The sequence below is a fragment of the Oncorhynchus clarkii genome, chromosome 20, assembly GCF_045791955.1.
Source record: "Oncorhynchus clarkii lewisi isolate Uvic-CL-2024 chromosome 20, UVic_Ocla_1.0, whole genome shotgun sequence".
NCBI lineage: Eukaryota > Metazoa > Chordata > Actinopteri > Salmoniformes > Salmonidae > Oncorhynchus > Oncorhynchus clarkii.
In genome coordinates this window covers 75,283,021-75,306,191 of record NC_092166.1, presented here as the reverse complement: position 1 = coordinate 75,306,191, position 23,171 = coordinate 75,283,021, and the positions used below count along the sequence as shown (strand labels likewise).

The window sequence follows — 23,171 nt, the reverse complement described above, 5'->3', positions numbered from 1 at the left end:
ACACACACACACACCATACCATACCATACCATACCCCACCATAACTCACCCTACCACACCACACCTCACCATACCACACCACAGCACACATCACACCACACCATACCACACCATACCTCACCCTACCACACCATACCATATCACACCATACCATACCATACCACACCACACCACACCATACCTCACCCTACCACACCATACCATATCACACCACACCATACCATACCACACCACACCATACCATACCACACCATACCAGACCATATCACACCATACCATACCACACCACACCATACCTCACCCTACCACACCATACCTCACCATACAACACCATACCACACCACACCATACCACACCAAACCACACCATACCACACCATACCTCACCATACCACACCATACCACACCACACCATACTATACCACTCCACACCATACCACACCACACCACACCATACCACACCATACCTCACCCTACCACACCATACCACACCATACCTCACCACACCACACCATATCACACCGCACCACACCCAGTGATGATTCAGTCAGACAGCAGACATGGCTGCTGGGGCTGACACACGTCCTGGGGTTGACTGGTTTTGTTTTCTTCAGGTTTTCTCTTCTTTCTGTCTCTCCGTCTGCCAGGAGCTTCAGAGTATCAACAACAAAGAGTTGAGAGGAGTTTGCAGGGGAAACAATAAGAGTTGTTGGCAGATAGAAATCGGAGTGTCTGTTAGTGGATCTGATGATCAAAGACATGGAAAACAATTCTAGTTGGAAATGGAGGATGATACAACCTTCTGAAATAGCAGTTCTGTCATAACAAAACTCAATAACCTTTTTACAAAACGATACAAAATCCCAATAGTAGAATCATCCCTGTCCGTCTTGTAGCACATGGGGAGACGGTGTAAAGAGCTATTGAAAGGTATTCAGTGCAACCCTTGTCTGGGACAAAGAGCAAGCCTTTCTGAGTCAGACCAGGGACTAGGGACTAGTGATAAAGAACCAAAAGAATGAGGGGTGAGAAGGAGGGGGTAAGGGGTGATGGCTAGGGTGTGAGGTGAGGAGTGTAGGGGGGAAAAGGTGAGGAGTGTGGAGGTAAATGGTGAAGGGTGAGGGTAAGGAGTGTGGGGGTGAGGGGTGAGTGGTAAGGAGTTGGGGGTGAAGGGTGAGGGTGAGGGGTGATTGGTAAGGAGTTGGAGTGAGGGCTGAAGGGTGAGGGGTGAGTGGTAAGGAGTGTGTGGGTGAGGGGTGAGTGGTGAGTGGTAAGGAGTGTGGGGGTGAAGGGTGAGGGTGAGGGGTAAGGAGTGTGGAGGTGAAGGGTAAGGGGTAAAGGGTGAGGAGGAGTATGCTGAGGATTATCTGCGGCAGGCATAAGCGTTGATGTTCTTGATGACATAGAAGCCGATGGTCATAGGGGGCATGGCTATCGTCCTCCCTGCCCGCAGCGTCTGAGGCTTCAATTCCGGGAACGTCTCGTTGTCCACCATCAACAACTTTTCTCCGTTCAACTGGACTGACCTGGGGGAGACAGGAGAGAGTGGAGTTGGAGAGATGAAGAGAGTGGAATGAAAGATAGAAGAGAGGAGAAGGATAGTTGAGAGAGGGCGAGAGAGGGAAGTGTGGGAGAAAAGCTGGAGTGGTGGAGCAGCAGTCCTTCTGAGGCTACATGTACAGTCATCTGAACACTAGGGGGAGGTAAAGTTACATAATGGCACCGTCCTGACAGGTGGTTTTGTGACAGATGTGATCCCTCAACTAGATGGAAGAGTGGCTAGGTTGTGGTTTATTTTCTCTCAATTCCAGGCAAATCATGAATTGATCTGCACTATCATGGGTGGATTCCTAGTCTAATACAACTAACTGACAAGGAACTGATCACAAACTCATTAAAGTCTGCCTCAGAGTGCACTGAGTAGTTTCAACCCTTTGGAAGTGGGGATTACACTGGATAAAATAAATAGCCCTACGAAATAACACAAATGTTTAACACGGTTATAAAGATTAAAGGGCAATTTTGTAACAATTTCTCAGGGGAAAAAAGCAAGACTCAGAGACGTATATACAGGACCAGTCAAATACTTGGACACACCTATTCGTTCAAGGGTGTCACGACTTCCGCCGAAGTCGGCCCCTCTCCTTGTTCTGGCGGCGCTCGGCGGTCGACGTCACCGGCTTTCTAGCCATCGCCGCTCCATTCTTCGATTATCCATTTGTTTTGTCTTGTTCCATTCACACCTGGTTTACATTCCCCAATCACACTACATGTATTTATTCCTCTGTTCCCCCTCATGTCTTTGTGTGAAATTGTTTGTGTGTTACGTGTTGTACGCACTAGGCTATGTGTTTGTTATTTGTATTGCTATACATTTATGTTGTGCGACATTTGTGCCCGCTATACATGTTGCCTTGTTGGCTGGAGGTTTTTGACACATTCGTCTGTAATCTTTCTCCTGTCGTAATAAAGTGTGCTCCTGTTCACAATTCTCTGCTCTCCTGCACCTGACTTCACCATGAGTACGCACAGGCCTGACAATGGGTTTTTCTTGATTTGTACTATTTTCAACATAGTAGAATAGTAGTGAAACATCAAAACTATGATATAATTATAGAATCATGTTGTAGCCAAAAAACTATGAGATACACATATGGAATCAAATTATTTATTCAAAGTAGCCACCCTTTGACTTGATGACAGCTTTGCACACTCTTGACATTCTCTCAACCAGCTTCATGAGGTAGTCGCCTGGAATGCATGTCAATTAACAGGTGTGCCGGAGAAGAAGGCTGATGTTTTACGTGTCTCCAACCGATTCTGTTTGTTTGTTTGTTTACTTGCGTTGTTTGTAACTTGTTTTTTAACTTATTTTGTACATAATGTTGACGTCTCTTATGACCGAAAATAACTTCTGGTCATCAGGACTGCGATTACTCACCACGGACTGCCAGAATCCTTGTTTTCCTTTAACGAGTCTGACGAGCCCGACGCAAATTATATACTACTATCTCGGGAACAGGCCAAGATCCCCATGATTGGTGTGAAGAGGAGGCGGAGAAAAAGGGGCCAAAGGGTGGGCTGCCTTCTGAGAATTTGTAGGCCATTGAATAAACCCCCACTTCACTCCAGCAAACGTGCAATCTTTGGAGAATAAAATCGATGACCTACGCAGAAAATTACATTATAAACTGTAATATCTTATGCTCCACGGAGTCGTGGCTGAACGAAGACACTATCAACATACAGCTGGCTGGTTATACGATGTACTGGCGGGATAGAACATCGGCGTCTGGTCATTTAAAAAAAATATATATATTTCACCTTTATTTAACCAGGTAGGCAAGTTAAGAACAAGTTCTCATTTACAATTGCGACCTGGCCAAGATAAAGCAAAGCAGTTCAACACATACAACAACACAGAGTTACACATGGAGTAAAACTAACGTACAGTCAATAATACAGTAGAAAAATAAGTCTATATACAATATGCGCAAGTGAGGTGAGAAGGGAGATAAAGGCAAAAAAAGGCCATGGTGGCGAAGTAAATACAATATAGCAAGTAAAACACTGGAATGGTTGATTTGCAGTGGAAGAATGTGCAAAGTAGAGATATAAATAATGGGGTGCAAATGAGCAAAATAAATAAATACAGTAGCGAAAGAGGTAGTTGTTTGGGCTAAATTATAGATGGGCTATGTACAGGTGCAGTAATCTGTGAGCTGCTCTGACAGCTGGTGCTTAAAGCTAGTGAGGGAGATAAGTGTTTCCAGTTTCAGAGATTTTTGTAGTTCGTTACAGTCATTGGCAGCAGAGAACTTGAAGGAGAGGTGGCAAAAGGAAGAATTGGTTTTGGGGGTGACCAGAGAGATACACCTGCTGGAGCGCTTGCTACAGGCATGTGCTGCTATGGTGACCAGCGAGCTGAGATAAGGGGGGACTTTACCTAGCAGGGTCTTGTAGATGACCTGGAGCCAGTGGGTTTGGCGATGAGTATGAAGCGAGGGCCAGCCAACAAGAGCGTACAGGTCGCAGTGGTGGGTAGTATATGGGGCTTTGGTGACAAAAAGGATGGCACTGTGATAGACTGCATCCAATTTATTGAGTAGGGTATTGGAGGCTATTTTGTAAATCGCCGAAGTCAAGGATCGGTAGGATGGTCAGTTTTACAAGGGTATGTTTGGCAGCATGAGTGAAGGATGCTTTGTTGCGAAATAGGAAGCCAATTCTAGATTTAACTTTGGATTGGAGATGTTTGATTTGAGTCTGGAAGGAGAGTTTACAGTCTAACCAGACATCTAGGTATTTGTAGTTGTCCACATATTCTAAGTCAGAACCGTGATGCTGGACGGGCGGGCAGGTGGAGGCAGCGATCGGTTGAAAAGCATGCATTTAGTTTTACTTGTATTCAAGAGCAATTGGAGGCCACGGAAAGAGAGTTGTATGGCATTGAACCTCGCCTGGAGGGTTGTTAACACTGTCCAAAGACGGGCCAGAAATATACAGAATGGTGTCGTCTGCGTAGAGGTGGATCAGAGACTCACCAGCAGCAAGAGCGACATCATTGATGTATACAGAGAAGAGAGTCGGTCCAAGAATTGAACCCTGTGGCACCCCCATAGAGACTGCCAGAGGCCCGGACAACAGGCCCTCCGATTTGACACACTGAAATCTATTAGAGAAGTAGTTGGTGAACCAGGCGAGGCAATCATTTGAGAAACCAAGGATATCAAGTCTGCCGATGAGGATGTGGTGATTGACAAAGTCGAAAGCCTTGGCCAGGTCAATGAATACGGCTGCACAGTATTGTTTCTTATCGATGGCGGTTAAGATATCGTTTAGGACGTTGAGCGTGGCTGAGGTGCATCCATGACCAGCTCTGAAACCAGATTGCATAGCGGAGAAGGTATGGTGGGATTCGAAATGGTCAGTAATCTGTTTGTTGACTTGGCTTTCGAAGACCTTAGAAAGGCAGGGTAGGATAGATATAGGTCTGTAGCAGTTTCGGTGAAGAGTGTCTCCCCCTATGAAGAGTGGGGTGACCGCAGCTGATCTCCAATCTTTGGGAATCTCAGACAACACAAAAGAGAGGTTGAACAGGCTAGTAATATGGGTGGCAACAATTTCAGCAGATAATTTTAGAAAGAAAGGTTCCAGATTGTCTAGCCCGGCTGATTTGTAGGGGTCCAGATTTTGCAGCTCTTTCAGAACATCAGCTGACTGGATTTGGGAGAAGGAGGAATGGGGAAGGCTTGGGCAAGTTGCTGTGGGGGGTGCAGTGCTGTTGACAGGGGTAGGGGTAGCCAGGTGGAAAGCATGGCCATTCGTAGAAAAATGCTTATTGAAATTCGCAATTATAGTGGATTTATCGGTGGTGACAGTTTTTCATATCTTCAGTGCAGTGGGCAGCTGGGAGGAGGTGTTCTTATTCTCCATGGTAAGACAAGGGGCTAAGATGCTAAGCTCCAGGACTGTTTTGCTAGCACAGACGGGAATATGTTACGGATTTCTCCGATGGCATTGAGGAGTACACCACATCAGTCATTGGCTTCATCAATACAGTGTAAGTGCATTGATGACGTCATCCCCACAGTGACCATATATACATACCCCATCAAGAAGCAATGGATTTTATCCAACATCCGCACTGAGCTAAAGTCTAAAGCTTCCACTTTCAAGGAGCGGGACTCTAACCCGGAAGCTTAGAAGAAATCCCACTATGCCCTCCAAGGGACCATCAAACAGGCAAAGCATCAATACAGGACTAAGATCAAATCGCACTACACCGGCTCTGACGTCGTCAGATGTGGCAAGGCTTGCAAACCATTACAGACTACAAAGGGAAGTGCAGCCAAGAGCTGCCGAGTGACACTAGCCTCCAGACGAGCTAAATGACTTATGTGCTCGCTTCGAGGCAAATAACACTGAAACATGCAAGAGAGCACCAGCTATTCTGGACGATAGTGTGATCACGCTCTCCGCAGTCGATGTGAGTAAGAACTTTAAACAGGTTAACATTCACAAGAATGCAGGGCCAGACAGATTACCAGGACGTGTACTGCGAGCATGCGCTAACCGACTGGCAAGTGTCTTCACTGACATTTTCATCCTCTCCCTGTCCGCGTCTGTAATAACAACATGTTTTAAGCAGACCACCATAGTGCCTGTGCCCAAAAACACTAAATGACTACCAACTCGAAGCACTCACGTTTGTAGCCATGAAGTGATATGAAAGGCTGGTCATGGCTCACATCAACACCATTTTCCCAGAAGCCCTAGACCCACTCCAAACTGCAACCACCCAACAGATCCACAGATGATGCAATCTCTATTGCACTCCACACTGCCCTTTTCCCAAATGGACAAAAGGAATACCTATGTGAGAATGATATTCATTGACTACAGCTCAGGGTTCAACACCATGGTGCCATCAAAGCTCATCAATAAGCTAAGGACCCTGGGACTAAACTCCTCCCTCTGCAACTGGATCCTGGACTTCCTGACGGGCCGCCCCCAGGTGGTAAGGGTAGATAACAACACATCCGCCACGCTGATCCTCAACACGGGCCCCTCAGGGGAGCGAGGTCAGTCCCCTCCTGTATTCCCTGTTCACTCATGACTGCACGGCCAGGCACGACTCCAAAACCATCATTAAGTTTGCCGATGACACAACAGTGGTAGGCCTGATCACCGACAATGACGAGACAGCCTATAGGGAGGAGATGAGACCTGGCAGTGTGGTGTCAGGACATCAACCTCAGGATAACAACCTCTCCCTCAACGTGATCAAGACAAAGGAGATGATTGTGGACTACATGAAAAAGAGGACCGAGCACGCCCCCATTCTCATCAACGGGGCTGCAGTGGAGCAGGTTGAGAGCTTCAAGTTCCTTGGTGTCCACATCACCAAACAACTAACATGGTTCAAGCACACCAAGACAGTCATGATGAGGGCACAACAAAACCTACTCCCTATCAGGAGACTGAAAAGACTTGGCATGGGTCCTCAGATCCTCAAAAGGTTCTACAGCTGCACCATCGAGAGCATCACTGCCTGGTATGGCAACTGCTCGGCCTCCGACCTCAAGGCAGTACAGAGGGTGGTGCGAACGGCCCAGTACATCACTGGGGCCAAGTTTCCTGCCATTCAGGACCTCTATACCAGGCGGTGGCAGAGGAAGGCCCTAAAAATTTTCAAAGACTCCAGCCACCTTAGTCATAGACTGTTCTCTCTGATATCGCACGGCAAGCGGTACCGGAGTCTAGGTCCAAAACGCTTCTAAACAGCTTCTACCCCCAAGCCATAAGACTTCTGAACATCTAACCAAATGGCTACCCAGACTATTTGCATTACTCCCCCCCCCCCTCTTTTACACCGCTGCTACTCTCTGTTTATCATATATGCATAGTCACTTTAATAACTCTACCTGCATATACGTTTTACCTCAACTAACCGGTGCACAATGACTCTGTAATGGTACCCCTCTGTATATAGTCTCGCTATTGTTATTGTACTGCTGCTCTTTAATTACTTGTTACTTTTATTTCTTATTCTTATCCATATTTTTTTTAAACTGTATTTTTGTTGAGGGGCTTGTAAGTAAGCATTTCACTGTAAGGTCTACACCCTTTGTAATTGGCGTATGTGACTAATAACATTTTATTTGATTTTAAAAGTTAATTTGTAGAATTTCTTTCCTTCTTAATGCGTTTGAACCAGTCAATTGTGTTGTGACAAGGTAGGGGTGGTATACAGAAGATAGCCCTGTTCGGTAATAGTTTGAGTTCATATTTTGGCAAGAACAGCTCAAATAAGCAAAGAGAAATGACAGTCCATCATTACTTTAAGACACGAAGGTCAGTCAATCCTGAAAATGTCAAGTCCTTTGGAAGTTTCTTCAAGTGCAGTTGTAAAAACTATCAAGCGCTATGATGAAACTGGCGCTCATGAGGAACGCCACAGGAAAGGAAGACCCAGAGTTCCCTTCACAGAGTTCAAGTAACAGACACATCTCAACATCAACTGTTCAGAGGAGACTGTGTGAATCAGTCCTTCATGATCAAATTGCTGCAAAGAAACCACTACTAAAGGACACAAGAGACTTGCTTGGGCCAAGAAATACAAGCAATGGACATTATAGCGGTGGAAATCTCTCCTTTAGTCTGAAGAGTACAAATGTGAGATTTTTGGTTCTAACCGCCATGTCTTTGTGAGACGCAGAGCAGGTGAACGGATGATCTCTGTACGTGTGGTTCCCACCGTGAAGCATGGAGGAGGAGGTGTGATGGTGTGGAGGTGTTTTGCTGGTGACACTGTCTGTGATTTATTTAGAATTCAAGGCACACTTAACCAGCATGGCTACAACATCATTCTGCAGAGATATGCCATTCCATCTGGTTTGCGCTTAGCGGGACTATCATTTGTCTTTCAACAAGGACAATGACCCAAAACACACCTCCAGGCTGTGTAAGGGTTATTTGACCCAGAAGGAGAGTGATGGAGTGCTGCATCAGATGACCTGGCCTCCCCAATCCCCTAAACCTCAACCTAATTGAGATGGTTTGGGATGAGTAGGGCCGCAGAGTGAAGAAAAAGCAGCAAACAAGTGCTCAGCATACAGTTGAATTCGGAAGTTTACATACACTTAGGTTGGAGTCAGTATAACTCGTTTTTCAACCACTCACAATTTTCTTGTTAACAAACTATAGTTTTGGCAAGTCGGTTAGGACATCTACTTTGTGCATGACACAAGTAATGTTTCCAACAATATTATTATTTCACTTATAATTCACTGTATCACAATTCCAGTAGGTCAGAAGTTTACATACAAATCAATCACAGAACAACAGCAATGGAAATTGTGAAGATGCTGGAGGAAACAGGTTCAAAAGTATCTATGTATATCCACAGTAAAACGAGTCCGATATCGACATAACCTGAAAGGCCGCTCAGCAAGGAAGAAGCCACTGCTCCAAAACCTCCATAAAAAAGCTAGACTATGGTTTGCAACTGCACATGGGGACAAAGATCATACTTTTTGGGGAAATGTCCTCTGGTCTGATGAAACAATAATATAACTGTTTGGCCATAATGACCATCGTTGTGCTTGGAGGAAAAAGGAGGAGGCTTGCAAGCCGAAGAGCACCTTCCCAACCGTGAAGCACGGCGGTGGCAGCATCATGTTGTGGGGGTGCTTTGCGGCAGGAGGGACTGTTGCACTTCTCAAAATAGATGGCATCATGAAGACAGAAAAGTATGTGGAAATATTGAAGCAACATCTCCAGACATCAGTCAGGAAGTTAAAGCTTGGTTGCAAATGTGTCTTCCAAATGAACAATGACTCCAAGCATACTTCCAAAGTTGTGGCACAATGGCATATGGACAACAAAGTCAAGGTATTGGAGTGGCCATCACAAAGCCTTGACCTGAATCCCATAGACAATTTGTTGGCAGAACTGAAAAAGCGTGTGCGAGCACGGAGGCCTACAAACCTGACTCAGTTACACCAGCTCTCAGGAGGAACGGGCCAAAATTCACCCAACTTATTGTGGGAAGCTTGTGGAAGGCTACGCAAAGCGCTCTTGCTGTCTCTGCCTGGCCGGTTCCCCTCTTTCCACTGGGATTCTCTGCCTCTAACCCTACTACAGGGGCCGAGTCACTGGCTTACTGGTGCTCTTTCATGCTGTCCCTAGGAGGGGTGCGTCACTTGAGTGGGTTGAGTCACTGATGTGATCTTCCTGTCTGGGTTGGCGCCCCCCCTTGGGTTGTGCCGTGGCAGAGATCTTTGTGGGCTATACTCTGCCTTGTCTCAGAATGGTAAGTTGGCGGTTGAAGATATCCCTCTAGTGGTGTGGGGGCTGTGCTTTGGCAAAGTGGGTGGGGTTATATCCTTCCTGTTTGGCCCTGTGTATCATCGGATGGGGTCACAGTGTCTCCTGACCCCTCCTGTCTCAGCCTCCAGTATTTATGCTGCAGTAGTTTATGTGTCGGGGGGCTAGGGTCAGTTTGTTATATCTGGAGTACTTCTCCTGTCTTATCCGGTGTCCTGTGTGAATTTAAGTATGCTCTCTCTAATTCTCTCTTTCTCTCTCTCGGAGGACCTGAGCCCTAGGACCATGCCTCAGGACTACCTGGCATGATGACTCTCTTTCTTTCTCTCTCTCGGAGGACCTGAGCCCTAGGACCATGCCTCAGGACTACCTGGCATGATGACTCTCTTTCTTTCTCTCTCTCGGAGGACCTGAGCCCTAGGACCAAGGTGTATGTAAACTTCCGACTTCAACTGTATGTGTGAACTCCTTCAAGACTGTGGGAAAATCATTCCTCACGAAGCTGCTTGAATGATTTGTTTAACACTTTTTTGGTTATTACATGTTTCCATACATGTTATTTCATAGTTTTGATGTCTTCACTATTATTCTACAATGTAGAATATAGTAAACATAAAGAAAAATGATTGAATGTGTAGGTGTGTCCAAACTTTTGACTTGTACTGTATATATGGTTCAGGCAACACCTAACTATCAACCCACACCTCCAACTTGGCTTTCTTTTGAAAATACAAGGAGCTGAAGGGTGAACTCTCTCTGTCTCGGCTTGGGGTGCTAATGTGTGTAAAACAGCAGGCTTCAGAACCCCAATGTTGAGCTTCACTAACGCCTCTCACAGGATTTATGTTAGCCAGTTCAAAGCACTGGGGAGCAGGGAAGTGGAATGAGAGAGAAACAGAGATGAAGAGAGAAAAACAGAGAGCAAGAGAGAGACAGGAAGGGGGAGTAGAAGGAGACAGGAAGAAATAAAACAGGGGAAAAGTCTAAATATCCTTTTTATATAATGTCAATTAAAATACACTTCCATCTGCTGTTCCTTCAGCAGCTCCTGGCTACAGATGTATCTCTCTCTCTGTGTGTGTGTGTGTGTGTGTGTGTGTGTGTGTGTGTGTGTGTGTGTGTGTGTGTGTGTGTGTGTGTGTGTGTGTGTGTGTGTGTGTGTGACCCTTCAAGTCAACAAGTTTCACCTAACTTTCACTCCAACACTGTTAGATTACAGCATGGTATTCAACGGTTGCAGAGGGTCCGCAGAAATGTATACGGAATAAAAAATAAGCACAACATGTAAAGTGTTGTTCCCATTTTTAATGTGCTGAAATAAAAGATCCCAGAAATGTTCCATAGCACAAAAAGCTTATTTCTCTCAAATGTCGTGCACAAATTGGTTTACATCCCTGTTAGTGAACACTTATCTTTTGCCAAGATAATCCATACACCTGACAGTTGTGGCATATCAAAAAGGTGATTCAACTGTATGATCATTACACAGGTGCACCTTGTGCTTGGGACAATAAAAGGCCACTCTAAAATGTGCAGTTTTGTCACACAACACAATGCCACAGATGTCTTACGTTTGGAGGGGGCGTGCAACTGGCAACTGACTGCAGGAATGTTCACCAGAGCTGTTGCCAGAGAATTTAATGTTCATTTATCTACCATAAGCCGCCTCCAACTTCATTATAAAGAATTTGTCAGTAAGTCCAACCGGCCTCACAACCGCAGACCAAGTGTAACCACGCCAGAATAATCCTCGAATAGGCTATCAGTGCGGCATGTGCTACAGGCTGCTGGTAAGCTTTCTTGACATGGACATAAATTTTTGCATACACATGGTTAACCTTTGTTTAACTGCTCGGTGCTTAGCAAAAATGTGTTTGGAGTTACCTTTTCTAGCTAATAGGCTACATTAGAGTTTACACTTCTTCTTCCAATTATAATGTGGGAAGGACAAAATAATGAAAAACTATCTACCAAATCTATACATTTTAAAATGTTGATTACTTCTCCTTGCCATTACCATTCACATGATAATAAGACATGACTTAACATGAAGGAGGATGGAGGTCGCCGGTTTGCCTGGGAGGGGGTCCCTGGGCAATAAAGGTTGAAGACCCCTGGACTATAGTAACAATCCCAGAGACCCTTATTCAAGTCCAGTTCGGGCTCCCCTGTGAATTCACTGCAATATAACTTGACAACAATTCTTTCATATTCCATACAAAATGTGAGTTGTTTTGCGAAACAGCTATATTTACCAGGATGCATTAAACCCTGTAGATACAGTCCTACCAGGAACAGTATGACATTCCATTACACTTCTCGATTAGCCCCGGGAGTTAGTATAACCTTACCTAACATTTAATTGTTCATGCACATGTATAGTTGAGTGGTATCACTCCTGGCAATGAGCACACACCAGACCCCGATACGTCAGGGGTTTCAACCCTGTGGCCACCTTTCCTGTTTCATACTGTCTAAATAAAGTAATACAAGATAAGAACTGAGGATGGAAATACTGTGATACTGACCTGATTGAGACCATAGGCCCCAAAGTGGAAAGAAGAATTAGAGAGCACCTCATTTGCTGATTTCGCAGATTTATTGAGACTGAGAGTGTCTGCTAAATGACCAACATGTTAAATCTATAGAATGCAAAGCCGTTAAACAAACTAAGACCTACATCCATTTCCTGTGGCCAGACCTGTTTATACATGTACAGCGCTGGCTGTTGCATTGTAGTCACATTTATAGACATCTGGAGTTGCTCAAACAATAAAACTCCCCAGTGCTCTACCTATGCTGAGTGAAAGCAGTAAGACCACCAGTTGGAGTCTAGAACAGAGCCGCCGTTCCCCTACGCTGCTTACAGTTATATTAACAACCACTATAATCCCTTGTAACACCACTAACACATCCTCATCATTAACCTGTTATTACAGCGCACACGGAAACACATGCACACACACAGGTCCGTACACCCATGTGAACGTGCACACACACACACACACACACTCATTAGGCCGTTATTGCAGGATCAGCCTTGTGTCTGAATAGTTTAGGCTGGAGAGGTCAAGAGAGGGATGGATTACTGCCAGACAGACAGACAGAGAGGAGGGGAAGGAGAGAGCAATGTGGGGAAACGATTGCAGCAGAGTTAGTGAAAAGGACTGGGGGTTTTACTGCCTGGAAAACAGGGGGAGACAAGGAGAGGAGAGAAGAAAGGAAGGATGGATGTGTAGAGATGTCAGGAACGGAGAGAGAGAAAGGAGCAAGAGAAAAAGGGGGAAGGCAGCAGGGCTACTGGTATGGAATGTTAACAGTGAGGTAGAAGATAGAGGAACGGGGTGGATGGAGTGTAGGGCTGTGCAGGGCTACTGGTATGGAATGTTAACAGTGAGGTAGAAGACAGAGGAACGGGGTGGATGGAGTGTAGGGCTGTGCAGGGCTACTGGTATGGAATGTTAACAGTGAGGTAGAAGACAGAGGAACGGGGTGGATGGAGTGTAGGGCTGTGCAGGGCTACTGGTATGGAATGTTAACAGTGAGGTAGAAGACAGAGGAACGGGGTGGATGGAGTGTAGGGCTGTGCAGGGCTACTGGTATGGAATGTTAACAGTGAGGTAGAAGACAGAGGAACGGGGTGGATGGAGTGTAGGGCTGTGCAGGGCTACTGGTATGGAATGTTAACAGTGAGGTAGAAGATAGAGGAACGGGGTGGATGGAGTGTAGGGCTGTGCAGGGCTACTGGTATGGAATGTTAACAGTGAGGTAGAAGATAGAGGAACGGGGTGGATGGAGTGTAGGGCTGTGCAGGGCTACTGGTATGGAATGGTAACAGTGAGGTAGAAGACAGAGGAACGGGGTGGATGGAGTGTAGGGCTGTGCTGGGCTACTGGTATGGAATGTTAACAGTGAGGTAGAAGACAGAGGAACGGGGTGGATGGAGTGTAGGGCTGTGCAGGGCTACTGGTATGGAATGTTAACAGTGAGGTAGAATATAGAGGAACGGGGTGGATGGAGTGTAGGGCTGTGCAGGGCTACTGGTATGGAATGTTAACAGTGAGGTAGAAGACAGAGGAACGGGGTGGATGTAGTGTAGGGCTGTGCAGGGCTACTGGTATGGAATGTTAACAGTGAGGTAGAAGACAGAGGAACGGGGTGGATGGAGTGTAGGGCTGTGCAGGGCTACTGGTATGGAATGTTAACAGTGAGGTAGAAGATAGAGGAACGGGGTGGATGTAGTGTAGGGCTGTGCAGGGATACTGGTATGGAATGTTAACAGTGAGGTAGAAGATAGAGGAACGGGGTGGATGGATTGTAGGGCTGTGCAGGGATACTGGTATGGAATGTTAACAGTGAGGTAGAAGACAGAGGAACGGGGTGGATGGAGTGTAGGGCTGTGCAGGGCTACTGGTATGGAATGGTAACAGTGAGGTAGAAGACAGAGGAACGGGGTGGATGGAGTGTAGGGCTGTGCAGGGCTACTGGTATGGAATGTTAACAGTGAGGTAGAAGATAGAGGAACGGGGTGGATGGATTGTAGGGCTGTGCAGGGATACTGGTATGGAATGTTAACAGTGAGGTAGAAGATAGAGGAACGGGGTGGATGGATTGTAGGGCTGTGCAGGGATACTGGTATGGAATGTTAACAGTGAGGTAGAAGATAGAGGAACGGGGTGGATGGATTGTAGGGCTGTGCAGGGCTACTGGTATGGAATGGTAACAGTGAGGTAGAAGACAGAGGAACGGGGTGGATGGATTGTAGGGCTGTGCAGGGATACTGGTATGGAATGGTAACAGTGAGGTAGAAGACAGAGGAACGGGGTGGATGGATTGTAGGGCTGTGCAGGGCTACTGGTATGGAATGGTAACAGTGAGGTAGAAGACAGAGGAACGGGGTGGATGGATTGTAGGGCTGTGCAGGGATACTGGTATGGAATGGTAACAGTGAGGTAGAAGACAGAGGAACGGGGTGGATGTAGTGTAGGGCTGTGCAGGGCTACTGGTATGGAATGGTAACAGTGAGGTAGAAGACAGAGGAACGGAGTGGATGGAGTGTAGGGCTGTGCAGGGCTACTGGTATGGAATGGTAACAGTGAGGTAGAAGACAGAGGAACGGGGTGGATGGAGTGTAGGGCTGTGCTGGGCTACTGGTACTGATAGAACAGCTAATCTTCCCAGAGGGCTCTGGGGGTGCAGACCAGATCAAACCAGAACCAGATCCAGACCAGAACCATCCCCTCTAGGAAGGCCTTTGGTACCAGCATATGTTTCTTATCACGGCCCACACAGTTCACTTTTCAATTTCAATAAACTTATTGTGCTAATCGGATTCTATTGCCAATTCTCAACCATGGAGGTTTGGATGTTTGATGTTTGATATCTCTTTGCTGTGTGTGTGTGTACGTCATGACTGACTGCTTTCCTCTCATGAACATTTGCTCCTACTATAAATACATCCAACGGTAAACATCATATTCCCTCTGTAGAAATACTATAGCCTGTCAAAAATCTCACCATTTGGAGAAAAATTCTACCTTTTGAGACCTTTTAATATTTTTCTTGGAAATAATCAAATATTCATCTTTATAACCTGGCTAAAAAGACCCTCAAGTCTTCTTACCATCCACTATACTGTAGAGCAGGGATCATCAACTAGATTCAGCAGCGGGACGATTTGTTTCTTGAGCAGAGACATAATTACAAATCATTTGTAGACTGCAAATTGACTGCAAGTAACCCAAACAGATATAATATTTGACTAAAACACATTCATTTCAAATCTTGCTTACATTTGTATACAATCTATTATGCGTGGGAATACCTGGGACCAGTTTTCCAAAATGAAAATCCCTTGTAGCTGACTATGTTTTTATAGTCTTTTATGTCCAACAATGACAATTCTAAAATGTTTATAATAATAATTATATGGGCAACTTTGCTGTGTAGTATCTAGACAACTATGGTCCTGGAGGGCTGTAGGGTTATGCAGGTTTTTGCTTCATTCCAGCACTAAGTATCTATAGTATGGAGACCTTATAAAGGGTTTATGAAGGCTTGAGCCTTTAAAGATGTGTTTTATTTACAGTGGAACCAAAAATGCTTCAGTAGAGATGCACGTTTCCCTGACAGAGATCCCCAATCCTATCTTCCAATCTTCCCTATTAAAGGACAACCCCCCCCACCCTGTTTCCCACAGAGAGGTTAGCTAGAGGGACAGCTGTGTTATGGTAACCTAGGTCTCTCTGGCTCTCTCCTGTATGTTGGAATTGCCAGGTCAGTGGGTCACGGTGTGTATGCGTGCGTGCATGTGTGTGCAACTACGTATTAAGACGCCGAGGTCTGGACCTCGATAATGTTTTCTAATTTGAAAAAAAAGTTTATAATAAAAATATATACCGTATAGGGCCTATTGTACAAAGATAAATATATACAGTATAGGGCCTATTGCACAAAGATAAATATATACAGTATAGGGCCTATTGTACAAAGATAAATATATACAGTATAGGGCCTATTGTACAAAGATAAATATATACAGTATAGGGCCTATTGTACAAAGAAACATATATACAGTATAGGGCCTATTGCACAAAGATAAATATATACAGTATAGGGCCTATTGCACAAAGATAAATATATACAGTATAGGGCCTATTGTACAAAGAAACATATATACAGTATAGGGCCTATTGTACAAAGATAAATATATACAGTATAGGGCCTATTGTACAAAGATAAATATATACAGTATAGGGCCTATTGTACAAAGAAACATATATACAGTATAGGGCCTATTGCACAAAGATAAATATATACAGTATAGGGCCTATTGCACAAAGATAAATATATACAGTATAGGGCCTATTGTACAAAGAAACATATATACAGTATAGGGCCTATTGTACAAAGATAAATATATACAGTATAGGGCCTATTGTACAAAGATAAATATATACAGTATAGGGCCTATTGTACAAAGATAAATATATACAGTATAGGGCCTATTGTACAAAGATAAATATATACAGTATAGGGCCTATTGTACAAAGATAAATATATACAGTATAGGGCCTATTGCACAAAGATAAATATATACAGTATAGGGCCTATTGTACAAAGAAACATATATACAGTATAGGGCCTATTGTACAAAGAAACATATATACAGTATAGGGCCTATTGTACAAAGAAACATATATACAGTATAGGGCCTATTGTACAAAGATAAATATATACAGTATAGGGCCTATTGTACAAAGAAACATATATACAGTATAGGGCCTATTGTACAAAGATAAATATATACAGTATAGGGCCTATTGCACAAAGATAAATATATACAGTATAGGGCCTATTGTACAAAGAAACATATATACAGTATAGGGCCTATTGTACAAAGATAAATATATACAGTATAGGGCCTATTGTACAAAGATAAATATATACAGTATAGGGCCTATTGTACAAAGATAAATATATACAGTATAGGGCCTATTGTACAAAGATAAATATATACAGTATAGGGCCTATTGTACAAAGAAACATATATACAGTATAGGGCCTATTGTACAAAGAAACATATATACAGTATAGGGCCTATTGCACAAAGAAAAAACTATAAATGACGGGTCAACATCTAAATATTGCTCCCAGCTTTGATCAAAGCTCAGAACCTCTATATTTTTTAAACCAAATAAAATCTAATTGTATTTGTCACAATCAAGTGCAGACCTTACCTTGAAATGCTTACTTACAAGCCCAATGCAGTTCAAGAAATATAGTTATATTTAATATATAAACGAATGTAAAAAAAAAAGCAAAATAAGTAACACAATAAAATAACAATAATGACGCTATATACAGGGGGTTCCGTTACTGAGTCAATGTACAGGGGGACATGTTAGTCAAGGTAATATGTACATGTAGGTAGGTGTAAAGTGACGATGCATAGATAATAAACAGCGAGTAGCAGCAGTATACAAAACCAATGGGGGGGGGGGGGGGGGGGGGGGGGGACAATGTAAACAGTCCAGTGGCCATTTGATTAATTGTTCAGCAGTCTTATGACTTGGGGTAGAAGCTGTTAAGGAGCCATTTGGACCTAGACTTGGTGCTCCGATAATGATTGGCGTGCGGTAGCAGAGAGAAGCAGTCTACGACTTGGGTGACTGGAGTCTTTGACAATTATTTGGGTCTTCCTCTGACACCGCGTAGTATATATATGGTGTTCTTGGGGTTGTACTCATCCTTCTTCTTCCTCCAAACACGGCGAGTGGAGTTTATACCAACAAAAAAAAAATAATAATAATAAATAATTCCTCCTCTGGATCATCCAGATGGTCATTGGCAAACTTCAGAAGGGCCTGGACATGCGCTGGCTTGAGCAGGGGGACCTTGCGTGCGCTGCAGAATTTTAATCCATGACGGCGTAGTGTGTTACTAATGGTTTTCTTTGAGACTGTGGTCCAGGCTCTCTTCAGGACATTGACCAGGTCCTGCCGTGGAGTTCTGGGCTGATCCCTCACCTTCCGCATGATCATTGATGCCCCACGTGGTGAGATCTTGCATGGAGCCCCAGACCGAGGGTGATTGACCGTCATCTTGAACTTCTTCCATTTTCTAATAATTGCGCCAACAGTTGTTGCCTTCTCACCAAGCTGCTTGCCTATTGTACTGTAGCCCATCCCAGCCTTGTGCAGGTCTACAATTTTACCCCTGATGTCCTTACACAGCTCTCTGGTCTTGGCCATTGTGGAGAGGTTGGAGTCTGTTTGATTGAGTGTGTGGACAGGTGTCTTTTATACAGGTAACGAGTTTAAACAGGTGCAGTTAATACAGGTAATCAGTGGAGAACAGGAGGGCTTCTTAAAGAAAAACTAACAGGTCTGTGAGAGACAGAATTCGTACTAGTTGGTAGGTGATCAAATGCTTATGTCGTGCAATAAAATGCAAATTAATTACTTAAAAATGATACAATGTGATTTTCTGGATTTTTGTTTTAGATTCCGTCTTTCACAGTTGAATTGTACCTATGATAAAAATTACAGACCTCTACATGCTTTGTAAGTAGGAAAACCTGCCAAATCAGCAGTGTATCAAATACTTGTTCTCCCAACTGTAGGTCCTGGATGGCACGAAGCTTGGCCCCAATTATTTAAATCAAATCAAATCAAATTTTATTTGTCACATACACATGGTTAGCAGATGTTAATGCGAGTGTAGCGAAATGCTTGTGCTTCTAGTTCCGACAATGCAGTAATAACCAACAAGTAATCTAGCTAACAATTCCAAAACTACTACCTTATACACACAAGTGTAAAGGGATAAAGAATATGTACATAAAGATATATGAATGAGTGATGGTACAGAGCGGCTTAGGCAAGATGCAGTAGATGGTATCGAGTACAGTATATACATATGAGATGAGTATGTAAACAAAGTGGCATAGTTTAAAGTGGCTAGTGATACATGTATTACATAAAGATGCAGTAGATGATATAGAGTACAGTATATACATATACATATGAGATAAATAATGTAGGGTATGTAAACATTATATTAAGTAGCATTGTTTAAAGTGGCTAGTGATATATTTTACATCAATTCCCATCAATTCCCATTATTAAAGTGGCTGGAGTTGAGTCAGTGTGTTGGCAGCAGCCACTCAATGTTAGTGGTGGCTATTTAACAGTCTGATGGCCTTGAGATAGAAGCTGTTTTTCAGTCTCTCGGTCCCAGCTTTGATGCACCTGTACTGACCTCGCCTTCTGGATGATAGCGGGGTGAACAGGCAGTGGCTCGGGTGGTTGTTGTCTTTGATGATCTTTATGGCCTTCCTGTGACATCGGGTGGTGTAGGTGTCCTGGAGGGCAGGTAGTTTGCAGTAAGCAAATTAGAGTAGAGTCTCTCAAAGCACTTCATGATGACGGAAGTGAGTGCTACGGGGCGATAGTCGTTTAGCTCAGTTACCTTAGCTTACTTGGGAACAGGAACAATGGTGGCCCTCTTGAAGCATGAGGGAACAGCAGACTGGGATAGGGATTGATTGAATATGTCCGTAAACACACCAGCCAGCTGGTCTGCGCATGCTCTGAGGACACTGCTATGGATGCCGTCTGGGCCGGCAGCCTTGCGAGGGTTAAATGTTTTACTCACGTTGGCTGCGGTGAAGGAGAGCCCGCAGGTTTTGGTGACAGGCCGTATCGGTGGCACTGTATTGTCCTCAAAGAGAGCAAAGAAGTTGTGTAGTTTGTCTGGGAGCAAGACATCGGGGTCTGCGACGGGACTGGTTCTCTTTTTGTAGTCTGTTATTGACTGTAGACCCTGCGACATACGTCTTGTGTCTGAGCCATTGAATTGCAACTCTACTTTGTCTCTATACTGACGCTTAGCTTGTTTGATTGCCTTACGGAGGGAATAGCTACACTGTTTGTATTCTGTCATGTTTCCGGTAACCTTGCCCTAATTAAAAGCAGTGGTTCGGCTTTCAGTTTTGCGTGAATGCTGCCATCAATCCACGGTTTCTGGTTGGGGAAGGTTTAATAGTCGCCATGGGTACAACATCACCGATGCACTTGCTAATGAACTCACTCACCGAATCAGCGTATACATCAATGTTGTTGTTCGACGCTATCCGGAACGTATCCCAGTCCACGTGATCGAAGCAATCTTGAAGCGTGGAATCAGATTGGTCGGACCAGCATTGAACAGACCTGAGCACAGGCGTTTCCTGTTTTAGTTTCTGTTTATAGGCTGGAAGCAACAAAATGGAGTCGTGGTCAGATTTGCCGAAAGGAGGGCGAGGGAAGGCTTTGTATGCATCGCGGAAGTTAGAGTAACAATGATCCAGAATTTTGCCAGCCCGGGTCGTGCATTCGATATGCTGATAAAAATTTAGGGAGCCTTGTTTTCAGATTAGCCTTGTTCAAATTATACAGCTCGTTAAATGTGGTCGTAGTGCCAGCATTGGTTTGTGGTGGTAAATAGTTGGCTTTGAACAAATATAGATGAAAAATGTTTTGGTAGAAAATGTTGTCTATTGTTTTTCATGAGGTGCTCTACCTCAAGCGAGCAATACCTAGAGACTTCCTTAATATAAGACATTGCTCACCAGTTGTTATTGACAATTAGACACACACCACCACCTCTCGTCTTACCGGACATAGCTGTTCTGTCCGGCCGATGCACAGAACATTCAACAAACTCTCGAACAGCTAACTCCGCACTCTCACGGCACAGGCTGAGCACCTGAGATATGAAACGAACTACCCGAACTATCTCACACTCGGCTCAATAGGCAATTAGTCTGGAGATGCTGCTGGTAGTGTGTTGGCGAGATGCCAGACAAAAGATTGACTTGCCTAGTTAAATAAAGGTTAAATAAAATCTTTTTTTTTTTTAAATGCATTAGCAAAAAATACTCAAAATAACTTTACACAGAGTAGGCTACTGAAACAGACAGTGATGTGGCACTCAGTGGTGAGGCTGGGGCAGGCTGCAATGCATGCAGGAGGAAGCAGAGGAGACAGAGGTCAGTACTGTGGTTCCCAAACTTGTGGCGGGGCATAACATTACAATTGTATAGCTAACAGGCTGTGTGTTCTTTGTAGATGGACTGAGATGAATGAAGCCAAGGTGATAATGGCTGGGGTCTTTTTAGCTTGTTTTTGCTGTTCTCCAAATAGCATTTGAAAGAGTTTTGTATTGTATAGAAATGCAGTAAATGAGCTTCTTTTCTATAGAAACATTTCTTGGGGGAAACACCTAAATATTGGCCGTAGCTACACATGATCCCTGAGACAGCGAGAGATATAGAGATAAATAAATAGAAATGGAAGGAGAGAGGAGGAGAGAAAGGGAGAGAGAGAAGGAGAGAAAGAGAGAGAGAGTAAGGAGAAAGGAGTGCGAGAGAGAAAGAGAGAGAGCGAGTGCGTATGTGTGAGTGTGTATCAGACCCCTGCTATGCACTACTGACCTGGCGTGTAGTCCGTCTGCCCCGTAGGGCTGCAGCAGGTACTGATGGACAGTCTTGTTACGTAAGGTTCCCGCCAGCTTGATTTTCTTCCTGGACCGATGCAGGTTGATGATATAGATCGTTATGGACCCTTTCACGTAGTTACGACTGGAAGGAAGAGAAGCATTCTAAATGAATGGTAAACACAAATATTCGTTTTAATGGTCTTCTTGTTCTTCTTCTAATCGCATGAATCAGTCCCAAAACACTAAGCATCACCCCCCCCCCCCCCCCCCCCCCCACTGCAGAGACTACCTTTTGTTGCTTTCTCACTCCCCTTGTCTCACTATGTCTATCTAGATCTGTAAGGTGCTCTATAGTGTCTTCATCTGCTAAGTACAATAGAAACTTCAGTAACTGAACAGGAGAACAGACATGTTAAAAACAGAGTAAAGGCTCTACCAGACAATTTAATAACAGGATCAAAACTCTCGTGAAATCAAAATCAAATGTGTTCCAAGCATTCCATAAACTCACTGTAATATATTATCTTTATAACAATCCTGAACCTATTACTTATGTTTAGTTTATAAGTCCAGATAAAACTGCATTTTGTGTTATTCTTCCATTGCCCTCTTAGCCCTTTTTCTAGATATTTACATTACATTTCATAATACTGTGGTATATGCCCAGATTGAAGGGATCTAATATGTTTTGATATGCTCAAGACCTAAGACCTGTAGTCTCTACTCACATCACATTAGGGATCAATTGGAGGGTGTGAAAGTGTGGGACTGACCTCCTAGAATTACACAGACAACACTGCATGTGTTCAGAGTGCTGGGGAGAGGATTTAGGGAATATTGGCCAAAGATAAGAAAAACATAATAACATGCATAATGTGAAGGCTAGATCAACACAACTGGAGTGGTCCCATATGTTTCAGGGTGTGTGTGTGTGTGTGTGTGTGTGTGTGTGTGCACCATAGGTTTCAGAGGACCACATTGTTAAGGGTCAGCGTTGGGCTTTGTCAGATCGGTCGATTAGCGATCCTCCTCTGATTAGCAATCTCTCCATCTCTCTCATTCTCCAGCTCTCACGGCTTCAGGTTTTTGTTCACTCTCTGTTTCTACACCTCATCGTACAACAAGGAAATGCTGAGCAGACCCACAGAGAGACGATTCAAGTGACTTGAAAAATGCAAACATAGACACATGGAAAGAGAACAGATTAGAATCAGGGTTGGTCACGTCTGTAAACAGAAAGCAACAGACAGAAGTCTGTCTGTCTTTGTGTCAGACAGTGTAATCAGTCAGCCCTAGAGTATTTCTTCTGCTCAACTATTGAAGCCTTATGCCAAACATTGCTCAGGGCTGGGATGTATC

The 23,171-nt window shown here is 44.2% G+C and overlaps 1 protein-coding gene across 1 annotated transcript in view; it reads right to left on the bottom strand.

Moving 5' to 3' along the window:
• Nucleotides 1-1,334: 1,334 nt before the first annotated feature.
• LOC139375688 (inactive heparanase-2-like) overlaps nt 1,335-23,171 on the bottom strand; it is a 261,838-nt gene continuing 240,001 nt past the window's right edge. Inside the window, exons 11-12 of the mRNA XM_071117496.1 lie at nt 21,808-21,954; nt 1,335-1,525 (exon numbers count right to left, since the gene is read on the bottom strand). Of these exons, the coding sequence (XP_070973597.1) occupies nt 1,363-1,525; nt 21,808-21,954 (310 nt within the window). The 3' untranslated portion in view covers nt 1,335-1,362. The remainder of the gene's footprint in view (nt 1,526-21,807; nt 21,955-23,171) is intronic.